The 21,796-nt window shown below is 35.9% G+C and overlaps 1 protein-coding gene across 1 annotated transcript in view; it reads right to left on the reverse strand.

Annotated features, from left to right (window-relative positions):
* PTPRQ (protein tyrosine phosphatase, receptor type Q) overlaps positions 1 to 21,796 on the reverse strand; it is a 124,342-nt gene that overhangs the window by 40,675 nt on the left and 61,871 nt on the right. The window contains exons 36-43 of the mRNA XM_017743906.1: positions 21,521 to 21,686; positions 20,764 to 21,054; positions 20,259 to 20,534; positions 19,322 to 19,473; positions 18,364 to 18,505; positions 16,511 to 16,780; positions 6,498 to 6,830; positions 109 to 230 (exon numbers count right to left, since the gene is read on the reverse strand). Coding sequence (XP_017599395.1) covers positions 109 to 230; positions 6,498 to 6,830; positions 16,511 to 16,780; positions 18,364 to 18,505; positions 19,322 to 19,473; positions 20,259 to 20,534; positions 20,764 to 21,054; positions 21,521 to 21,686 — 1,752 coding nt within the window. The remainder of the gene's footprint in view (positions 1 to 108; positions 231 to 6,497; positions 6,831 to 16,510; positions 16,781 to 18,363; positions 18,506 to 19,321; positions 19,474 to 20,258; positions 20,535 to 20,763; positions 21,055 to 21,520; positions 21,687 to 21,796) is intronic.

Here is a 21,796-nt window from a genome sequence, read left to right on the forward strand (position 1 = left end):
TTTCAATCTAGTTATGTCTGCTCTAAAATCTCTATAAGAATATCTGCTGTGGTATTAATATCCCCAAACATCTGTATAACCACTAACAGTAAAACAGAATTGCCTTACTGAGGTAACATCTATGAGGTAGCTCGTTGGTCCCGTAATGATGGCAGGTTCACTCCAGCTGACATTAATACTGTGAGGAGATGTAGCTAAAACTGTCACATTTTCTGGAGGACCATCTGGAGCTGTAGAAAAAACTGTGTATGTGAATCATGGCCAAAGAAGTGCACAAAAAATAACACAGTAATTTTAATGGCCAGTAGAGATTTGAAAATGAAGCTTTTTCACATATTTAAGATTATACATTGCTTAAATAACTATAACTTTTTCCTTTTTTTTCAGATGTAAGGCGCACCATGTGATTTAGAAATACATCTTTCATTGCAACCACTACAATTTTTCTAGAGTATGGACTACCTACGACTTCATCTTAAATTGAGATTATAGGGTCATTTAATTACAAGTTCTTTATAAGTATTTCACATGACACAAGTAAAATATATGCAAATATTTATACAAATAGACAATCATAATATATTTGTTTATGTCAAATGAATAATTCAAAGAACAAGAAATTGTGAAAAGACATCATATTCTGCATGCTAGAAAAAATTTCCAGTAGTATTGGAAAGTACAAGCAGAAATAATTTTTTACATTTCCTTTCAATTTATTCTTAACATGTTGACGAACTACTGAAAACCCAAACAAAAGAAGTGGTAAGAATTGAAAGAGGGCAAGAATGCTCACACTAAGAAATGGGATTTCCCTAAAATTTCCATTTGTCAGGGTGATATGTGAATTAAGCTAGTTATTTCTTAGTCATGAATAAGAAATTAATGAAATCATAATAACAACATAGCAATTCTCAGTAAGCGGTATTATTTTTTCATAATAACCTTTTAAATTTCAGGAACATAAAATTTGGTATAGAATGACAACTGATTCATAGATAATTACAAAACTTGGCTCCAGGGTGCCTTGTTTTTGGATCTACTACAAAAAAAAGACAACTGTGGTAAGTATCACTGAACAGCCTGTTATAAAACAACAACATATTTGTACATATTTCCAGAACTTGGCTTTATGGTGCCTTTTCAATCTACCACAAAAATATACATATCAGTTAACAACATATTATAAAAAAAATACTGAAGTGATCATACCTATGCTAATCAGAAGACGCAGGCTCTTTTCTCAAACAAGATTAACATATGAATATGCAGTTTTCCATTATTAATCATTAGGTAAGAGGGCTAAATGAGGAAAAAAATTTGGAGGGCATGCAAGACTACTTAGTTCTCCCGAAAGAACACAGAGTAGGAAAAGAACATGAAAAGAAGTATGTAACTGTTGCAATTATGTGTGAAAGATTAATGAGGAAAATAATAAAATTTTGCACTATGGAGTTGAAAATTTGGCACCATTGTTGCAGAATAAAACAGAAGTATTTGGGATTAGGTAAGGCGCTATAGTGAGTTTAGGGTGTTGGATATAGGAATTAGATTCCTGTGCTGGGATTAGCAGGAGTTTATAAGACTTTATAGGCAGGATCAAATTCAACTTTTGGAAGCAGTCCCCAAAAATACTGAATAGTATGGAGCAACTGAATGAAGAGTGTAACTAAATGAGCTGTGAGTGCACATGAGGGATGGTAAAAGAGGAGAGTGTTCAGAGAAGGCTAGCTGTCAGCTGCGGAGGTACAACAGATAAAACAAAATACAAAGGCAAGCAAGTTCCCTGAAAATGAAAATAAGCACACATTTTATTTTTCAGGTAATGCATGTCAGGCTTGCTGCTAAACAGTGTCTTTCAGTAACTATGGCAGTGATATCTATTAACTTTATCGCAAAATGAAATTTCTGAAAAACAGTATAAAATTATTTATATATAGCTTCTTGAGCCTTAGTTTTCAAACCAACCAATTTTCCAAAGACAATTTTCCATTGCTTTTTTATAGAACTAATGGAATATTTAGTCTCTCAGTATTTTTTCAAAAGCCACTCTGCAGAGATGGTGGGGAATAATTTTAAAGCATAATCTAATCTACAAATTATCCAATCTGCAGTTACTTATTCGGTTAATTTCCATATGTAGTTTATACTTGATGCATTTTTAGATATTTGCAAGAAAATTCTGATTGTATGCTATATTTAAGATACTTATCTAAAGTACGTGTAAGCATTAATACCTGGTTTATTTTCATAAGGAAAAGTAAAATATCAGATATTAACCAAGTCATACTGAAATGTAGGAATATTTTCTGAAATAACATGTACAGTTGGGGAGAAATCTACAAAATGAAAGGTATCTGACATGTCTCATGTCTTACAAAAAACATCTTTTTAAAAACTGTGATTCAGTGGATAACTGCTGCTTTCTGATTTAGGTTTGTTTGTGAAATGAATCTGGTCAATATGAAGCCATGATATCACTACCCCCTTTCTCTTATAAATCACAGCAATTTACTCTGGAGAAATGACCTAGTCTTATTCTCTCATTCCCCCATAATCCAATCACTTCCTCTCATAAGCACTTTTCTCCTGGTTTTCACAATAATGCATTTTCTGTAACTAATAACCATCATTTCCTGATTATCATGCTTCTATCCTTGCACAGGAATGTGGGTCTTATGGAGGTCAGGGTCATCTTTGCCATCCATCTGTGTCCTGATGCTAAGGCAGCAGTTAAGTGTGTTAGTTTGAAGATAAGTCTGGATAGCCCATCATTTAGCATAATCCTCAAAAATAAGACTGAATACTCCAGTCTTCTAAAAAAATTCATGCTTGCCAATTTGGTTAGGATCAGCTCTGTTTTTCCTTTTTCCCAAAAAAATTGTGTCCTTCAGTTATTTAATTTTTAATCATCTAAGTAATTTTTACATAATTTTAAACAGTTATGTCTTATATTCGTCCATAATTATTCCAATGTTTACTTTTGAGGAAATGTAACAAACAAAGAAAAAGAACTTCTCTCAGGCAAGGCTTTCTAGAAGAAAGAACACATAACAAGACATGAAATCTCAGTACTTTTTATCACAGAGAAGTATTTCTTTAATAGTACCAGGCAACTGGGTATCAGCAGGGATTGGGAAAGAAGGCGCTGAAAAGAGAAGCATAACCCTCTGCCCCATGCTTCTATGTCCTAGCCTTCATGGGACATTCGAGCATCTGGGATTTTCCTTTATACCTCAGTATATCCTGGTATTAGGGGATTTGGCAGTTTACCAAAAAGCATTGTATTGTGTAACTGTACGAGATCCAAAATGAGGTCAGTGATCTCCCTGTCATTCATTTTCCATCTAACACTGACCCTCCACAATTATTTTTCTCTCATAAAACCTAAGTTTGGCCAATGCTATTCTTCTTATAAATGTAAGAGTAAAACTGGGGGTAAGTGCAGGTGTGAGGGAACAAAGTTTCCATAGCTATGGAAACAATATAAATCTAAGTTATGACGAACATATTTAATCTTGAAGAATAGATTTGGCTCTTGGGTAATCAATCAGCTAAGTAATAATGGTGCCATCACACTACTTTATGAGACAGTAAGACAATTCCTGTGAGGATAATCTGCAAGACAGAAGGCTGAATAGTTTATCTGTGTGATGTGAGAACTGGACTGTACTAACAATCCACAATATTTTCAACAGAGTAACTCTATAACCACTATCAGTACAGAACACCGCCATTATTTTTTGTTTGAAACTTGCAAATGAGATAAAGAATCATGAAAAGAATTCCTATAGCCTTACATTTGTCTTCATAATGACCAACTGAAATAAACAGCTAAGATCTTCACCTTATTCACTGGATGGTCAGAATTATTAGTTATTTCTGCTTTAGCACAACAATCAAATCCTTAGAACTTGTAAAAATTATTTAGGATGTCTTTTATGTAATTTTTGCTGCCGTTGAAGTTTCTTCTCTTTATATTCTGGGAAATGAGTCTAAGAGTTTTCAGCTTAAATGCTGTAACCTCCTGAATACAGTACATTAATATTTTTTTTAGGCTTGAGAGAAACACAAATTTCTGAGAACACAATGAATTATGAAGAAAAAATTCTTTAACTATTATTTCACAATGAAGGTAACTTTAACTCTGGTAGAAGCAATGTCTTACAGAGGCACTTCTTGAAAATCAAGTGAAATGGTGCCTAGCTTCTGCTCTCAAATGTGCAAACACAGCTCCCATTGATTTTATGGGCTAAGTACTCAGGGTATTTTACATAGCAGCTAAGCACTCCTAAGCCCTAACAGACCATGTATATATTGGCTGTGTATCAGCAGGCTAATCCAGAGGATGCTTGGCCCTGTCCATGAGGGAAAGGAGAGGGAGATCAACACCTGTTTTCTGCATACACTTTGCAAGGCTGCCCAGTGTGCCAGACCTGTTTGGTGCATTCTGAATTTCTCTTTCCTCCTACAGGCTGTACCCTTTGCAAAAGAAAGAGGGGAACTGAGGGGGGGTTTTAACAGTAATTCTAAAAACTAGGCTTTGAAAACTATGAGGTATCTAGAAACCTGCCCTTGCTAATGATCAACCACTGCTCAGCGAGGCTCCCAGCACTGAAGCACAAAGGAGCTGCCAGCTGGCTTCCCAGCTGTGTCATGTCACCTTCCTCTTTTTTTCCTCCTCAGCTGATTGCTATTACCCCAGGAAAAAGACCAGTGCCCAGCTATGACATTTGGAATAGTGCCCATGCTTCCTTGACTCCACAAGAGTGTGTTTTATAGGCAGCTTATCTCCTGATGTGTCACCAATTTAGCTCACAGGAGACTCGTTGCTGCCTACTTCCGTCACCACAGATACAGGTCAGCAGCCCCAGACACTTAGGCTTGAAGAACTGCTGGAACTTTTTAAACTTCTACCCCACCACTTTTAAACTATCTAACAGAACACACAGAGGACCTACTGCTGAGAATGACACTGAACTGGCATGGAAAGGGCTTGTGCAGTCTATCGAGATGTTTATACTTTTAGCTACCATTTTTTCAGTGGGACTGGATAGGAAACTAGTTCTCTCTTAAGCCAAATTATCACTGTCCAGAGAGGAAATCATAAGAAGTTCCTAACTTTATGCAATTATATGTGTTTTCATTATCTGCTTCTCCATCCAGTTTAAATCCTTAACTATTCTAAACTCCAACAATTTTTCAAAAATAAGTATTTGCATATGTCAGCAGCTGAGTTCTATCAAATTAATAGTAAGAAATCTCCCCAGAGCTGGTGTCTCAAGAGTTGCACAACTTCTGTTATCTATTTTCTGCTCCATCTGGGTTTGTTGTTTTATTTTCCTTCTCCTTCATTTAAAATGTTGCATTGATTTGCAGGCAGAGCTTCCCCATACGAGTCACTGGACAAAGAAAGTAAGTGTACACGAGAATGACTCTGCAGCTGATTCCAGCACTTCTCAATCCAAACGAGTGCTTCTGTGCTTTATTAAAAAATCAGGCTGTTGTAATGTTTACTATCACAGTGTCCAAAGCCTCCTGCGTTCACATCACATGATTATAAAAACACGAGTGGGACAAGGTAAGTATCTGGACTGTTGACTAGTCCTTGGTACACAGCTGTTTAAGTACTTGGTAGTTCTATTATTACTTTGTAAGGGGAAATGACTGAAAGAGCTGTGATTAGGTAAGGAAACTCATGGTGATTCTCAGTTGTTCTACAGAGGCTATAGGCCAGATCTCAGATATTCTCTATCCTAGGATGGCTGCAAACTGGTAGGGAAGGTCATATATCCCCATGACAACTGCCTAAATAATTTATGTTTCATGTCCCCTTCTCTCAAATATTTGGTGGTGACTTATTTATGACAACTACTTCTTCTCTTACTTGGAAACTTAAATCCTCAGCTGAGGCATGAGAGTTCTAATATGTGTCATGGCAATCCTGTGCATGTTACATGGCTACTCTGATTAGTAAACTCTGTAGGTGGATATGGAATTGGAAAGAAATCTTAATTCCTCTGAAACTATTGCTTAAATTCTATTGCGAAGAACATACAACAGAATTTCAGGAAAGTTTTACAATGTTAATAAACAGACTTTCAGTCAAAGAATTGAAGAACAACTTTTTAAATTGACACACCCAACATGTGAAATTGCATTGAAAAATGGCATATCAACCCAAACTAGCAAAAATTCAGACTTCCCAAGTCTACACGTGTAGTATGGCTGAGGATTAAAAATGTTGTTGGGCAAGCAGTAAATATAAAAGAGTATACAAAAGACACTGAAATATCAAGCAGTGTTAAGTATGTATACCTACTGCACGATTTATATAATATAAATATATATATCATAAGTCCAGAGTTGCAATAAATCCTTATTGACTTCACCAGTATTTTAGGTCTATGAAGAAATAACTTCTACCAAGTGTTCTTGCTTATTTAGATGAACATCACATTGTTACAGCATTATAAGACACAGCAGACATCCTTACTTACAGCCAGGAAGGGTTTGTGTTGAAATCCAAGGTGAAGAACTGCCATAACCAACATTCGTACTGGCAGCTACTGCAAATCTGTACCATCTGTATTTTTTCAGTCCATACACTGTGTCTTCTATCCAGTCATCCATGACATTTTCATATAAATACTGATGCATCTCATATTCAATACATTCCATAGCTTCCCAGTCACTGCAGTGGATGGATTGTAGCTGTGTGGTAATCTTGTAGTTTTGAAAGTAGCCAAGAATAGATTTTGGTGATCTCCAATGCAAGGTCACACTTGTTGATTGCACATTGGAAAAAACAATATCCCTGGGAGCACTAGGAACTGAAGGTTAAAACACTTGTAAGATACCTTAATTTGAATGAAAAGTGATTGCTACTATAATACTTTTATCCAGTGTTGAAAAATTATTTTAATAAGCATGTCTAAAGACCAAGAGTCAACTTCATGTGTTTAATAAACAATAATTCCAATGGCATAAATCACACTGTACATGTTTAGGTGTCATACATGTACTGTTGTTTTTGAAACAAAGAAAAATTCTTTCGGGCATGGCATGTAGGACCAGCTTTGAGAGGTGTGACATTTCTATTGCTACTTTTGGGGCTAAGTCTCAGCTAAGGGAGGAAATATTAGGCAAAGTTATTTTTCGCCTACCCACAGCATCTTTTACTGTGGGTTGTAACTGAAATTCTTTACCTCTAATTTAGAAATACTAATTTGTCTCCCTCTCTCTTGGTAGTATATGAAATCCTCACACAACACATCAAGGTAAATTTCGTAAGTCTCCTGTTTCACCTTCTGAATGAAAAGTATTAACAATGTGATATGTTTGTCTGGCATTATAGAAGTGCTTTACAAGAATGCTAAGAGAAAGAGCTGAATAACAGATAAAAAAGAAACTTCCCATAAACTTTGATTCCATTTATTTATATACAGGCTATATTCATGTCCATGAGAGAGAAGCAGCACATATATGTACATAGATAGACACGTACGCACGTTTACCCTGTCTATATTGAGTCAGTAGTGTACTCCCAGCTTTCACAAACTAGATGCAACGTATGGTTTTGTGCTATATCACATAGTCATAGAGAAAGCTAACATCTCTAAGACTCTGTAAGATAATACTAATACTCTGTATGGAAAAACTGTGCCGAGAAATCAGCTCAGAAATCATTGTGTGCACTTAGCTTTAAAGAGTGCTTTAGAGTCTTTGGGGGAAGAGGTATCGTTGGTAAAAGAAAAACACGTGATACATCCTCAAACTGAAACTGAAGAAGTCCCAAGGCTTACATAAAGACGAAAAGGATCCCAGACCAACATCACTGGGGAAGAACAGAGAAAACACTCCTTTTTCTTTTCTTTCAACCTTATGGAAATATCTGATCTTTGCTTTTGTCTGCAACAATTTGTTTATTAAAATCATCACAATATAAGAAGCTGAAACTTCTCCATTAAATATGGATATTTAACAAGAAATGTAAATTCTGAGTCAGACAAAGCTGTGTTGATGAAAAGGTTAAGAATTTAAAATCCCTTCAAATGAGCCCAAAGCAGGTGGAGTCCGCAGGAGAGGGAGTAGGCAGAGAACCATGTGCCTTCCCTGTTCTTCCATTCAGCTCTCATGCACAAGTACACAATACCCCAGCATGCAACAGCCTCTTAGGTTCCCACCTCGCTACACACTAACCAGACACAGAACAAGAGCAAACTATATTAAAAAAAAAAGTCTTTGCTATAGACAACTTCCATCATTTTACGCCATGCTATCAAAATTAAAGCTGTGTTGCTCTGTTGTTATTAACATGAAGATAATTACAGAAAGTAGTAAAAAACCTCAAAACATGCAGTACCATTCTTCCTTGCTCAGATCTGTATATGTAATACTCAGTCCTTTCACTTTTGAAAAAATTAAGCACTGCAATATTTTCGTAAAAACTCTATAAACTGCATTAGCTATCTGTGTAAATTACAAGAAATGGCCTAGTTTGACTATTAGTTTCTGGAAAATAAAACCAGAGAAATGCCAAATGATTAGTAGAAAACACCTGTATTTTTCCTCTATAAATCCTCTACTCTACTGTAGTGTAAGCTATTAATACCTGTTAAGATACTGCAAAAATATAAATTCCTGCACACTCAAATATGATAATGATAAAATGTGGGATAGAATAGAAGACTGACTGTTGGGCTATATTCCAATACAGAAACTGGGGTTTGCCATAAAGCAGATAGTAATTGGGTGCTTGGAGAGTGTCAATAGGAAGGTGGAAATATATACCTTCATTTGCTCAAATGTGCAGCTGGTTTAGCCCTGGATGGCACAACTGCAGTCTCTGCACCTAAAACAAGGCAGGTTAAAGAGGATAGTCACAGATATAGAAAGAGCAGTGCCCATGGTCTAGACACAATGGTGGCCTTTCCTTCTTAAGGAGAGTACCTTGTTCCCTCAGTTTCAACACAGATAATGACATCAAAAATAACTGAGAGTTAGCAATTTTGCAATAAAGAAGGAAAAGAGACTTGGGTTTCATAGAACTAGAAATTATATCAGGCAAAATGGTGGTGGCTCTGATTTGTGCACTCTCCCACAGACAAACAAAATTCTAATGAATCCAGCCTCCATATGCTTTCCTTGTATTTGGAAAAGAGACAAACTCACTGAAAGTGGGGGAAAGAATGGACAGTGGAGAAATTATGTTTCTATCTGTCCTTTTACCCACTGACTACTGAGGAAGCCCATACACACTATCTTCACAAGGCTGAAGATAATGTCTGTGATTATCCCAGTAAGCAGCGCTACATGAAAACCACCATTTTAAAAGATAAACTTGCAGGTATCCTGATAGCAGACAATCAGGCAAGCATTTCCTCTTTTACACAAAAGCTTTGATAGCTATTTTATGTTGTTATTTTTCCAGTTTATGAAGACCTATATAAAAAAAATATTTTGAACCCACAAAATCAAGGGTCAGTCAGCAGAATTCACAGTAAAATTTTCTGTCAGTGCCTAGACAGACCTTTAAAATGGAATCAGAGCCTTAAATGTTAGTCAGTTTAAGATCAAGCTAATTTTGTCTCCTTCCTTATGTAGACAAATCAAACATAAATGTAACCACTCATTAGAACAAATAAAAAGATGTGATCTGAATCTGGAGCAGATCAAAGAGCTTTGATCCTAGGGCCACAGTGAAGAGCAGTGACACCCAGTGGCACAATATCTCTTGAACTTGATGATTGTGTTCAGACAATTTCAAGACAGCTATGCTATTGGGTTACAGATACAAAAAGGATTACAATTACTCTAGCATGGAGAATCAGATTTCCATTCCTCAAGAATGACTAAAATTCCCCCAACTTTTCTGTCCACAGATGGTACTGATTTGAACAAACCATTCCATGCTTCCTAGAGTAATCATGCAGCTTGTCTAAATTTTCTAAACGTGACTTAACTATGATAAAGTGATCACAGTTCACACTAAAAATTATGGAAGCCAGAAACTGCATCTTTTTCAATTATTATTTCAGGTTTCATTGGAACTGCATAAAGATTATCTATTCTTATACACTGACACCTTGACATGTACCTACTGGGAACTTTATTATTAATCCAAATTTCCAGAAAGGTGTACTGAAAGAAAAGGCATGAAAAAGGTTGTGAGTGTGGCATTGTAAGGCACTAATTGCTGAGGACTGTGCTCTGATTAGCTAGTGGGAATTCTTATCTTAATCCCAAGTTTGAATTTCCCAAGAATCATACATAAGATCCCTTAAGTCTCATCACATATCTCACAGTCTTTTCCTATTGTATTATGTTGCATTTGCTATAATTCAGCTATGTCTGGGAGTAGGGAGTTTTTCTGAGTCTGAAACATTTGGTGCAATGTACTCCATCTAATTTTCCATTTAATAACTTCTAATTCAGCTTCTGAGGGCCAGCTGGGGAGCTGGCAGAGAGGCTAGCCATGAAATGCTAGTGAATTCAGTTTCTGGAGTGGAAGAGGAACAAGGTATTTTCAGGTTCATCTACTATGGTTCATAAGATGCCTAAATTTCAATGAAAAATAACTGAAGTCAGATCCACATGCGATTTTAAGCTCCTAAAACCTATTTACATGCCTGAACTCTCGCTGAAGTTGACAGAAGGTTAAACACCTAAATACAAGTTACTTTGGCAGATCTTGACCCTATGCTTGTCTGGCTGCAATGCTAATCAAAGCTGGTGGAGTGCTCTGAGATCAAGTTTTTATTTGAGAACCTAAATGGAAGGAAATTCTTAGTAGAAAAAGCACTAGCACAGTGCAAAGACTCATATCAAGTTGAAATTGGCCAGTGGAACTGGTTTAAACTAACAAAAACATTTAGTAGAAAAAACCTTATTCACAATGCAAAGATAACCTAAGGGCAGCAAAGGACACACACAAATCTACTGGGAAAAACGAGGTTATGGCTTTCTGTGAAGACTTTTGTGGAAAGCAACAACTACAGCTGCACGGGCCGTGAACAGAAGACAGTAATATGATATGGCATAGTTCCTAACGAAGTTAATAAAAAAAAGTCTGCCTACAGAACAGCTGCTTGTAGCTGGAGTTAGGATTAAAAGAACTGCGGCAGCCTAGAAATCTGTTGGGTGGTATTAAGAGCATCAATAGGAGGAAAGTGAAGAACAAAGTAGAACTGACAGCAGTGGGCACACACCAAAAAAAGTCTTCAGAAAATAGAATAAGTGAAAAGAAAATAAATATTCTGTATTGATTATCTCTATTAAATTTTGAAAGCTTAGTTACACAAATGAGTTCCATGGGTTAAGATGATAACCCTGATCATACTAAATATTAATCTAGTATAGACAGCTAACTGCAGGGGTACCCATTATGATATAAAGTCCTGCTCAGTATGAAAAGGTACATCATAAATAGGACCCAAATTATTTTGCTAACATAAAAATATAAAAAACTGTAGACTATTTTTCCCATGACTTGGGACTGACATTATCGGACATGCTTTAAAGGAAATTGCACAGTTGAGAACACATCTTAAAAGAGCCTCTCTGGACCATGTTTCTCAGTCCTTACCACATATGAAAACTCAGTCTCCAACTGTGGGATCTAAGTACTGAGGAATCAAATCCTGCAAATCTAGAGAGAAATGCACTCCTTTAAGCTAAAAAGAGAAGTACTGAAAAGCTGTCCGTACTCAAGTCTTAAATGTTCAGCTTTCCATTAAACTAAAACACTCTCTGCTTTTCAGTATACATTATGTTTGACCTGTAAGTGCTATCCATGTCAGCTTTGTACATATATGTCAGTACCATTTCTTATAGATCAATGCAGAGTTGACGCAGTCCCTACAAAAAAGAAAAAAATTCCTTTATCCTATACGATATTAATAATCTATTTTTCTCAACCTCCTTATAAAAATAATACCAATACAATTTCATTGGCCAATGAAATCAACCAACTTATCACTGCATTTTTCTAGTGAGGATTTGCTATCAACATCAGAGCCATTAACTTAAATTTGGACCAAACAACTAATCAGAAAATGTAAAAAATCCACATTACATAAAGAAAATTACATCTAGGAAAAAAACCACTTATCTTGGAAAGAAGCATTTGAAGGATTCTTATTCCTGATTCACTCTACAATTTTTGGATGATTTTACTTTAATACGATTTGGAAATGTGAACTTGCGTCATGGACTGAACATGTGAAACACACAGCTCTTACGTGTATTAATGACAGGGGACACCAAAGCTCTGCCATTTCCAATACAGTGGCCCTGCAGCAGGCTGATTTCTCAGGATAACCAGGCCAACACACTGCACTGCACATCTTCCTTGCAGCCCTAAGAGCCACTTGAGGCTTCGGGTTTAAATATTCTTCCAGTACATCACGGTCATCTGTTGTTTTCTTCACTACTTAATGAGGAAAATCATGTAACTCCAACTCTGACCTGTCATGAACTGCCAGATTCTGAGAAAAAGATTTATGGTGAAGGAAATAGCATTTCCTTGGATATGAAGGAGGCTTTAAACTCTTGTGGTATTTTATGCTTCTCGAAGGTCTTGATTTAAAAAGCCCACATTTTCCAAAGGGAACCTCCATACTGGAGATACAAATCCAGAATCTTTAAAGTGTTCCTTGTGCAGAGAGTAAAGCCATTTTGTGCCCATGCAACAAAAGATGATGTTAATTTGTCACCTCCACACCAAAAGACCAGAGAAACCTTCCCATCACCAATTCCCTCAGGCACTACTTTATTCACAAGGCATACTTCTATGTACAGCTACAAGTTAGTAATGGCCAGGAAAATGAAGCCCAGATTAAGTTTAAAAATGCTTCTTGGACAAATTTCTAGCCATATTTCTTTTAAATGTAAGATATGAATGAATCTCTATTTAGCAGAAAACAAATGGTAAGGACTGTCACCAGAGTACAATGGGGGCCTCAACCTCTTCTAAGGTTGTGTTCAGGTATAGTATTAAGTATGACTAGCAGTAAGGGGGAGAAGTGGGGGAATTACTCTGTGTGCCTTAATACAATCAATATGAATAATATCCTCAGAAAACAATGAAAAGTCTATAAAGAAAAATCTAAATTAAAAAAATTTAAAACAGAAGCAGTTTTCTTTCTATTATTTATGCAATTAAAAAGCAAGCAGCTTTTTAATTGTTCTATTTTTATTGTAAACTAAATGACTGTTACACTCTTCCCAGATTTGTGAGTTAGCTGAATATTCACAGCTTTAGTGTGCCTTTTAGAGAAGTTTCCTACTATTTTATGGCTCTCTCACACTTCTAAAAATTCACTCAACCTTAATGAAATTTCATTTTAGTATGTGAATTATCTTGAAAATAATCCAAGGATAACTATTCAGTCATAAAATCCTAACTCACTTATGCATGTGTATGTATACTATATTGTCTTTCATATCTTTTATAATGTATTTAATCACAAACTAATACTACCACTACAAAGCTGATGGCTTTTATAACATACTGCAGCCTGGCAGTATGTTATAAAAGCAGAAGTGGTTTACCGTGACAGTGGAGCTAGATTAGACACAAAACACTACTAATCTCCTCATAAATTTAAGCTTCGTGATTCATGTTTAATTGTACCCAGATATGAAAAAATTTACCTCAAAAAAAGACAAATAATCTTGCCAAGAATTTAAAGGTCAAATGCTATGCAGTGAGACACTGAGCCAAATTCGATTTCACTTTATGTCAGAAATAAATGCATTGTCAGTGACTCAGTTCTGGCTACATATTCTGTGACTAATCTTAGACCACCATAAATAAGAAGCTGACAACAGCTATTAAACTGTTTCCATTCCCATCCATGAATCTCCGGTTCCTAGTATCCAGTCACTACAAAACAATTCATGCAAACACACAGCTAAGGAAATGTCCTAGTAATAACTAGTTGGTTGTAATTATGACTAAGCAACAACAAAGCAAGAAAGGGACTGTGCAGTATATATGGCAAAAAGTACATGTGTTGTACTATAAATCCTTCACTTAGGAAAACTCCCAGTGATAAGACACATGAAACAAATGTTGCTACAAAATAAAGACTGGTTTGGTTATTTTCCCTGCTACAACTCTTTATAACATGGACCACGAGACACTACTAGTCTCCCCCTCAAGCCCAGGCTTAATCTACAGCTTTCTCAGTCTTTCCTCAAGGACTACTTAAAAGATAACCCCAAATTTCTCAGAAATCCCAACAATTAACTTTCTCAGGTGTCAGGCTTCTTTAACACTACGGGAAGACTTTCCCCCATCTTCCAAGATGTGAAGCACCTGGGAAGCCTCCTGTTCTTCTCTGTTACCAGAGGGTAACATCCCACCTATACAACTATCTCCCAGTCTGAACTCCATCCCCAGGTTCAGTCTTGCTCTAGATCTGAGGGTTGGCTGTTCAGCAGCCAGGGTGTAAAAGAAAGCTTTGAGAGTTCTGACTGCATTTGAAAAGTGTCCGGAAATGCAGGAGCACACACATCCACATCAAGCACAGCAGCTAAGCTCACTACATTATTTCCAGCCAACACTGTAAAATGTTATGTATGCTCATGTCTAACACTTAAACAATGCCTTTATCTTTTCAAAACTGGATTTTGAGCCCTACTGATGAGCATAAGTTTCTGAGCAAACAAGATGACCCAGGCAGAAGTCTTAAATTACCAAGGTTCTGGACAGAAAGGGACCAGGAGGGATCACAAACTGGCAGCATTTCTAGGCAAGCAGTTGATGAGGAAGCCAATTAGGAAATTTTCATCAGAAATGCGTAGGAATATGCCACATCATAGTTCAAATAAGAGACATGGCCAGGCTTTAGTGGGACAGACTACATCATGAAGAGGGGCAATCATCAAAGTACAACCCTGGCTATTTTCACAATGTTGGCCAAAATCTGCCAGCAAGTGGACACCCTGCTTGTCCTCATTTGGAGCTCATCCATTTGATCTGGAACCAGAGCAGCAGTAGTTCAGCTGACAGCACAGACATGGTCTAGATTCATTCAGACATGCACATCCATAAGTCTAATTTTAAGAATTGTGGAAATCAAAGCTCATAATGGGGCACCGAGGCTTTGTAGACAGGAGGGATCCAATGGACGTGCATGCTACTCAGGAAACTAGAAACAGGAATTCTAAGAGTAGGGCTAAGTCTGATCTCCTCCAAGTTCAATGTCTGACTCAAGTCTGCACAGCAGAGCTGCTCCCCGCCACTTGTCCTCCTGAACCAAAACCTTGTTGCTGACACAGATTCTTGTGTTTATTATTTGACAGATCTGAGAAAACTCACTCTTTCGGTTAAAGTATATATGGGAATGGGTGCTGCAACTCATCTTTTAAGTTATTGAATAACTTAGTAATAAAGTATTGCAAAAGCTAGGTTTGGTTTCTAAGTCTCGAGGGGTAAAGTTGTGGTCCTTTATCCCACCCCTGTGTTTCCTAATTATCCAGCTGTTCTGAAATAGAGACCTCCTCAACTCCATTGCATAATTTGATATCACTTAAGAAAGCACCAAAAAAGGAGCTAAATGCAGTAATTGCTCCTGTAATTTAGCAGAAAAGTAAAATCTTTTCTGAATCTTTCTTGCTGAAAATAATTTTTTAATTTTTATATTAAACTATAACCAAAGAAGAAAAAAACCCCAATAAATAGTCCCAAGAGTAGAAATCATTCCTGACTGAAGAAAAGGCCTGAAACAGGCCTTGGCTTCCTGGATTGATATTTGAACTCCTCTCCACTTTCAGTTTAGAAGGTAGGTACATAGCTGTTCACACAGAATTAACAGTGTATTTTGCACAGAATATCATCTCCATGTTTCATATGTCAAGTGAAAACACAGCCAAGATTAGGTGAAGTGTGAAGTGTGTGTGTGGAGAGAGAAAGGAAGACAGATTTTGGGTAAAAATTTTTCACTTCAATGCCAGAAAACCTGTCTACATTTCTCTTTGGATTTAGCTCACAATTTTCTTTCTTGTTTAAAAAAATCCTATCCATCAAAAGTTATGAGAAAGTCTGCTTGTAGAAGTTAAATTCTTCTCAATTTCCTGAATTCTGAACAGCTTTATTATCAATGAATTCACACCACTGTCAGCTAGTAAAAAAACCAACAAAAATTCACTCCCAAAAATATTTTCAGACTTACAGTCTCCAATATCCTAAATACACTAGGAATAAGGCAGATACTATAAGAAAAAAAAATAATAGTTGATCATAAATCAATAAAATAACTATTCAAACTCACACAGAAAAATGTGTTCTCTCTGTGTTTTTTAAAATGGCAATTTATTCTCATCACTAGGCAGGTTCTAAAACAGGACAAAGAGGAAGCCCTGTTTCTCTTCATTCACTATTAGCAAGAAATTTAAACAACAGAATGATTTAACTGCCTGTATTGAAGCAGGCTTTTTATGCCTGCTTGTTTCATAGTCATCATTTAAATTAAATAAAAAAATTAACTTGAATAATTTTAGTTACCTTTTTCTGGAAGGGTGCTGGCATTGCATATCTGTTCTTCACCATCACCAGCAGATGTTGCAGCTTTTATTTTAATTTCATAAGTAATATTGGAAATCAGATTTCTAAAAGTATGCAGTGTATCATAAGATGAAAAATTTGTAGAATTTCCTTCAACAGTTATGATGTAATGTGTAATTACACCGTTGGCTGAAGCAGGAGGGTCCCACTGCAATAGGATTGATTGCCAACTCGTTGCAATACAATGGAAGTTCTGTACAGCATCTGGCACTTAAAAGATGCACATGCACCAAAGATTAACATGCATACACAATTAAAATTGTAGTCACAGAACAATATCACTAGAGAAGCAAACCCTATGTTCATAGCAAGAGTCAAACACTACAGTTTCAGACAAATTAATAAAAGAAACACATTAAAGGAACAAAAATATGTCTTCATCCTCGTTAGATTGTTCATTTCCAACTACTATAAATGTGACCAATGTTAGTCCTTGAGACAGAAGAGGCCATCTATCTGGCTTTTTCCTAGCTGTGTGCTTCAGTTTTGTTTTCCCGACAAAACTTTTGCTTGTATTTTCACCATAATTTTTTAAGCACAGTGTTTATAACATACATAATATACATACTCCATATACCTATTCCATATACATAGCAACCGCATCAACAGCAGAAATTCCTTATTTATCTGTTTCCGTATTTATTTCTTTCAGGCACTATATCGCACTTCTCTGTACATAAGTCACTGGGCAGGTTTCAGAGCTTTCATATGCATCATTTTATCTTACTGTTCCCCATCTATTTGCTGGTTCCAGCAGAAGAAAATTTTTAAATGCTCATAAAAAATTAATGAAGGTAGAAAATATAATAATCATGTTGAAAATAGAGCAATTACTTATGAACAATTGGTTAAAGAGAACTGAAAAAAGTACCACAAGTATGGAATGTCAGTGATGAAATGAAACAACTGACAGATGACCATGGTTCTTGAGTAGGACCACCTTCAGCAGCACGGGTCCCATAGCCAAACTGAACCAGCTTAGTGATGGTCCAGATTTCTGATGGTGTTGTAACTCTTGGGTACAATAAACAGCATAACTTTTTCCGAGAACCTCTGCTTTACCAGTTCTGGAAAGAACCTCTCACTGGAAGCATGATCTTAGCAAACCTGTAGTCATTATATGGGATCTTTTGATATTTTGTCTGCTCCCTTTGCTAATGGTGTAAAGGAACCTGGGAGCCCCCTAACCCATGCTAGTCCCCTGGCACTGACAACCCTTACAGAGCCTGGGGGTTGCTCTGACCTGGCAAAGGAGCTACAGTTTTGCATGATGGCCTGTTTCACAAACCCACTGGCTCTCTTTAGTGAAAGTTAGGTATTTCACTTTTAGTGGCTAGCTTCCATCCTAAAATAAATTATAAAAAAAAAAAAAAAGTAAAAAATTTCTATTTGTCTAATACAATTTCCAGTTCGTTTGCCAATCTTTTGTCCAGCTGCTTTTGATACTGCTAATGTTTCAGTTATTTTCATAGGGATATGAATTACTGCTTTGATCTGCAAAGACTGATACCTATCTAATTTTCCTCCCTTTATCTGTGTTGCTATTAAAAGATTTATAGTAGCCATATAAGCCTCTCATTTCAGATGAGGACATTTTTAATTCTACACTTCCGAAATCAAACTTCAAACCCAGTCTACAACAGGAATGTGGATTGGTGCTACACAGGCAAGAGACAGTGAGATAGTGTTAGGTTGTGTTTTCTTTGGAGAGATGAGGAAGACTTTTGTTCAGCCATACAAGGAAAATAAATATATTTAAACAGAACTTCAGCTTAGAAAAAGTCACATCTAACCTGATTCCATCGTTGTAAATTGGACAGCATTGCTGAACTGATTGCCATTCCCAAGCTTGGTAAATGCAGAGACACTGATAAAATAGGGGCTGTATGGTTCTAACCCAACAAGGTTTGCCTCATGGTTTGAACCTGAAATGTTCTTAAGGAAGAAAAAATTATTAGTACACAATTAATCTCTAGAAACATTGTGGGCTTCACCTTGAACCTACTGAAATGAACAGAGGATTTACAGCCATAGTTTTGCCTCTTCCACTCTGAGTAGCTTTCAGTCAAATACTGAAAACCCTTTCCAGCTTCACATCAATCCCTCTTACCTTCTACTTCCTTACTACACCTCTGCAGTGGAAGAGATAGCTTCTAATTTCTTTACCTTAACTAGATACATAGATTGATGAAGACTTTTTTTATTAAAAAAAAGCTAAAACCTACCACTCAATTCCTTGGACCTGTTTATGCAAGGCATGTTTGAACCTGAACATTTATATAGCAGCTATTTCAGTTACAATTTACTCAGTTATTCTTATTCTGCATTTTTTTTTAAGTGAAGACCTCTGAACAGTTTTACTATTTTATAAGATGACTAGGAATTACTGTCGTTTTGAATCTTGAAAGTCCATAGATATTAAATAGCTAAACAAAGGTAGCCACAAGGCAAGTAACTACTGTCATTTTCTAACATCAAGCTTACACTAAAATACAAATTAAGATTAATAAATCTCACCATTAGTGAAACATCAGAAGCTCAAAGCAAGTTAACATCAAACAATTTTTTTCTGTTTAATTTGAAAAGTTGAATTACAGGTATGGTGGGAAGGGAATTAAACTGTCTTAGCAAATAGGAATTTATAGGAACTTCATAATTCTAGGAGCATGATATTTAAAATATTTGCCATATCATTTTTCCTAAAGCATGAAAAAATATTTTAAAAAATTATACACTCAATTAAAAACGTACCCAAAAAAATAGTTTTTCAGTGTTGTTCTGATAAATCTTAAAATTATATCTCATAATAACACCATTTGACTGGGGACTTGGATCCCATTTTAGCCACACAGAATCTGCAGTGTAGTTGATAATGGTCAAGTTCTGGGGTGGAGATAATGGCACTGGAAAAGAGAAATGTTATTGAGTTCCAAATCACAAATAATCCAGACAAAACAAAACACTTTGCACATGCAGAGAACATAGGTACTTTTGTTTACATTTGTATCTAAACTCAAGCTAACAGTACGTCATTGTTATTTCAATCTTTCTTCTTCTTCTTTGACATGAAACAAATTCCATTAATCCAGAATACATGTTTAGTCAGCAAGGGATCTTCTTAGAGATCTAACAAAACTATTAATCACTTAAACATCCCTATTGTCAGAACTAAGACATTTAACAAAAGCCATATTACATATATAACTGGAATGAGGTATACTTTGCTTTCTACACCATATATGGAACCCAACTCATATATTTAAAAGATATGTCATTTACCATGCAGCGGAGAGGAGGTTCATGTAAAGGAAAACTGTGTCAGTGTGTCAGAAATATTTACATGTTTTATCATTTTTCAATTGCATGAGCACATGAAGAGAAAGGTACTGTTGCTTGCTTCAAAATCCCTGACATTTTGGAAACAATAACACATTCCAAAGGCAAAAGATATTTCTTCATGGAGTTATTTTTGTAATCCTATGCAGAATGTGACCTCCTCTTGCACAGTGTGGCAGGAGGAGGAGCACTCAGAAACACTTGTCTTGCAGTGTTTCCTTCTGAAAGCTCTTCACCCACAGACCAATGGAAAATTAATTCTTCATTTCAACAGGTCTGATGCTCAGATCTAAGATGGATGCAGTAACATAAGGCTGATATTTTGAAGTTGGTTACAACTGAATTTTCTCACCTGACTCATCTGTGTAGAACTGAAGCACAGCGGATGGACCGGGTCCTTTTATTGTTCTTGCAGCTGCATAAATGCTGTACAATGTGAATGGCAGAAGGTCTTCCAAGATGATAAAATTATTGGTGGTAGAGAATGAGTTATTCCTTTCTGGCCCATATAGGTTTAAATCATAACGTTTTATAATACCATTTGGCTTAATAGGAGGGTCCCATGAAAGCATAACTGAGGTAGTTGAGAGATTTGAAAATGTTTTGATTACAGGTGCAGATTCTGGGACTATATGAAGAAACAATAAAGAGAAAAACAAGGATAATCTCAGAAAAATATGAGTTAGAATGAAAAATTCCATTTCATGGTGTCAAAGCAGAAATGTGTAGCAGCTGTTTGTGTCACTGTATAACAAAAAAACTTTAAGTGACACAAGAAAAACACAATTTTTTTTCTTTTAGAAAGTTATTTGGGGTTTTTTTTATACATTTCCTTAGGAATTAATAAAAAATCTTACCATCTTCATCAGTTCTTATATGAAGACTTAGAGCATGCCGTTCAGAAGATCCTTTATCAGTGGCTGGTGTGATTTTCAGAATGTAATCAGTATATTTCTCCAGATCATCAAAAATTATGCTCATGTTGTAAGTAAGGAAAGATAATGTCTTACTGGTTCCCAGTTGCATTAAACTTAGAGAAACATGAAAGAAGACTAAGCCATTTGGCTGGGATGGTGGAAGCCAGCTTACATTTACAGAAGATGAGGAAATGTTTTGATAGACCAGATTTTCAACAAAACCTTCTGGGACTATGAGAGATAATAAGCAAAAAATTAAATGCATGGATTACAGTAATAAAACATCCAAACCCAAGCCAGAAATAACTGTTCAAAATATAATTAGTCTGAAAATGTCAGTTGTCATATTTTTTACAACTTTTAAAAATTATTTTTGTTTCAATATCAAAAGAAAAATAGTTGAAGGCATATATGAATAATCATCTCTGTTAAATTTGTTTAAGAAAAGAGTTTTAATGACATCTTAAGACAATAATTTTATTGCTTGTATACACAGAGGCTTTTGAGCTATGTTAGTATTTCAAAGACTTAGATCAAAATGCCTTCCTGGCAAAGATAAATATTGCAGCATTCAAAACCACTCAATGATATGTTTTTGACTTTGCCATCATAACAGTAAAATAATTTTTAAGTTAGAGAATATTTAATAAATATAAGCACTGATATACAATGAGCACTAAAAAAGTTATTAACTTACTATCCTGATCTGTGTACACATCTATTTTTTCACTGGTTTTGTTTCCATCTCCAAATGCTGTGCTTGCAGTTAACCATAAAATATAATGGCTGTATTTTGCCAAGTCATCCAGCACTACAAATGGAGACACACTGACGTTGCTGTCATTACCATGACTTGTGAAATTCTAAACGGAAAAAAAAAAAAGAAAACGTTACCACTTAAAATGTTTTTAATCACTGATTTCTCTTTCTAGTTCCCCATTTAGCCATCACCACCAGCACCAGCAGCAGACAT

This window comes from Corvus brachyrhynchos, unplaced genomic scaffold (genome assembly GCF_000691975.1).
Source record: "Corvus brachyrhynchos isolate BGI_N302 unplaced genomic scaffold, ASM69197v1 scaffold9, whole genome shotgun sequence".
Taxonomy (NCBI): domain Eukaryota; kingdom Metazoa; phylum Chordata; class Aves; order Passeriformes; family Corvidae; genus Corvus; species Corvus brachyrhynchos.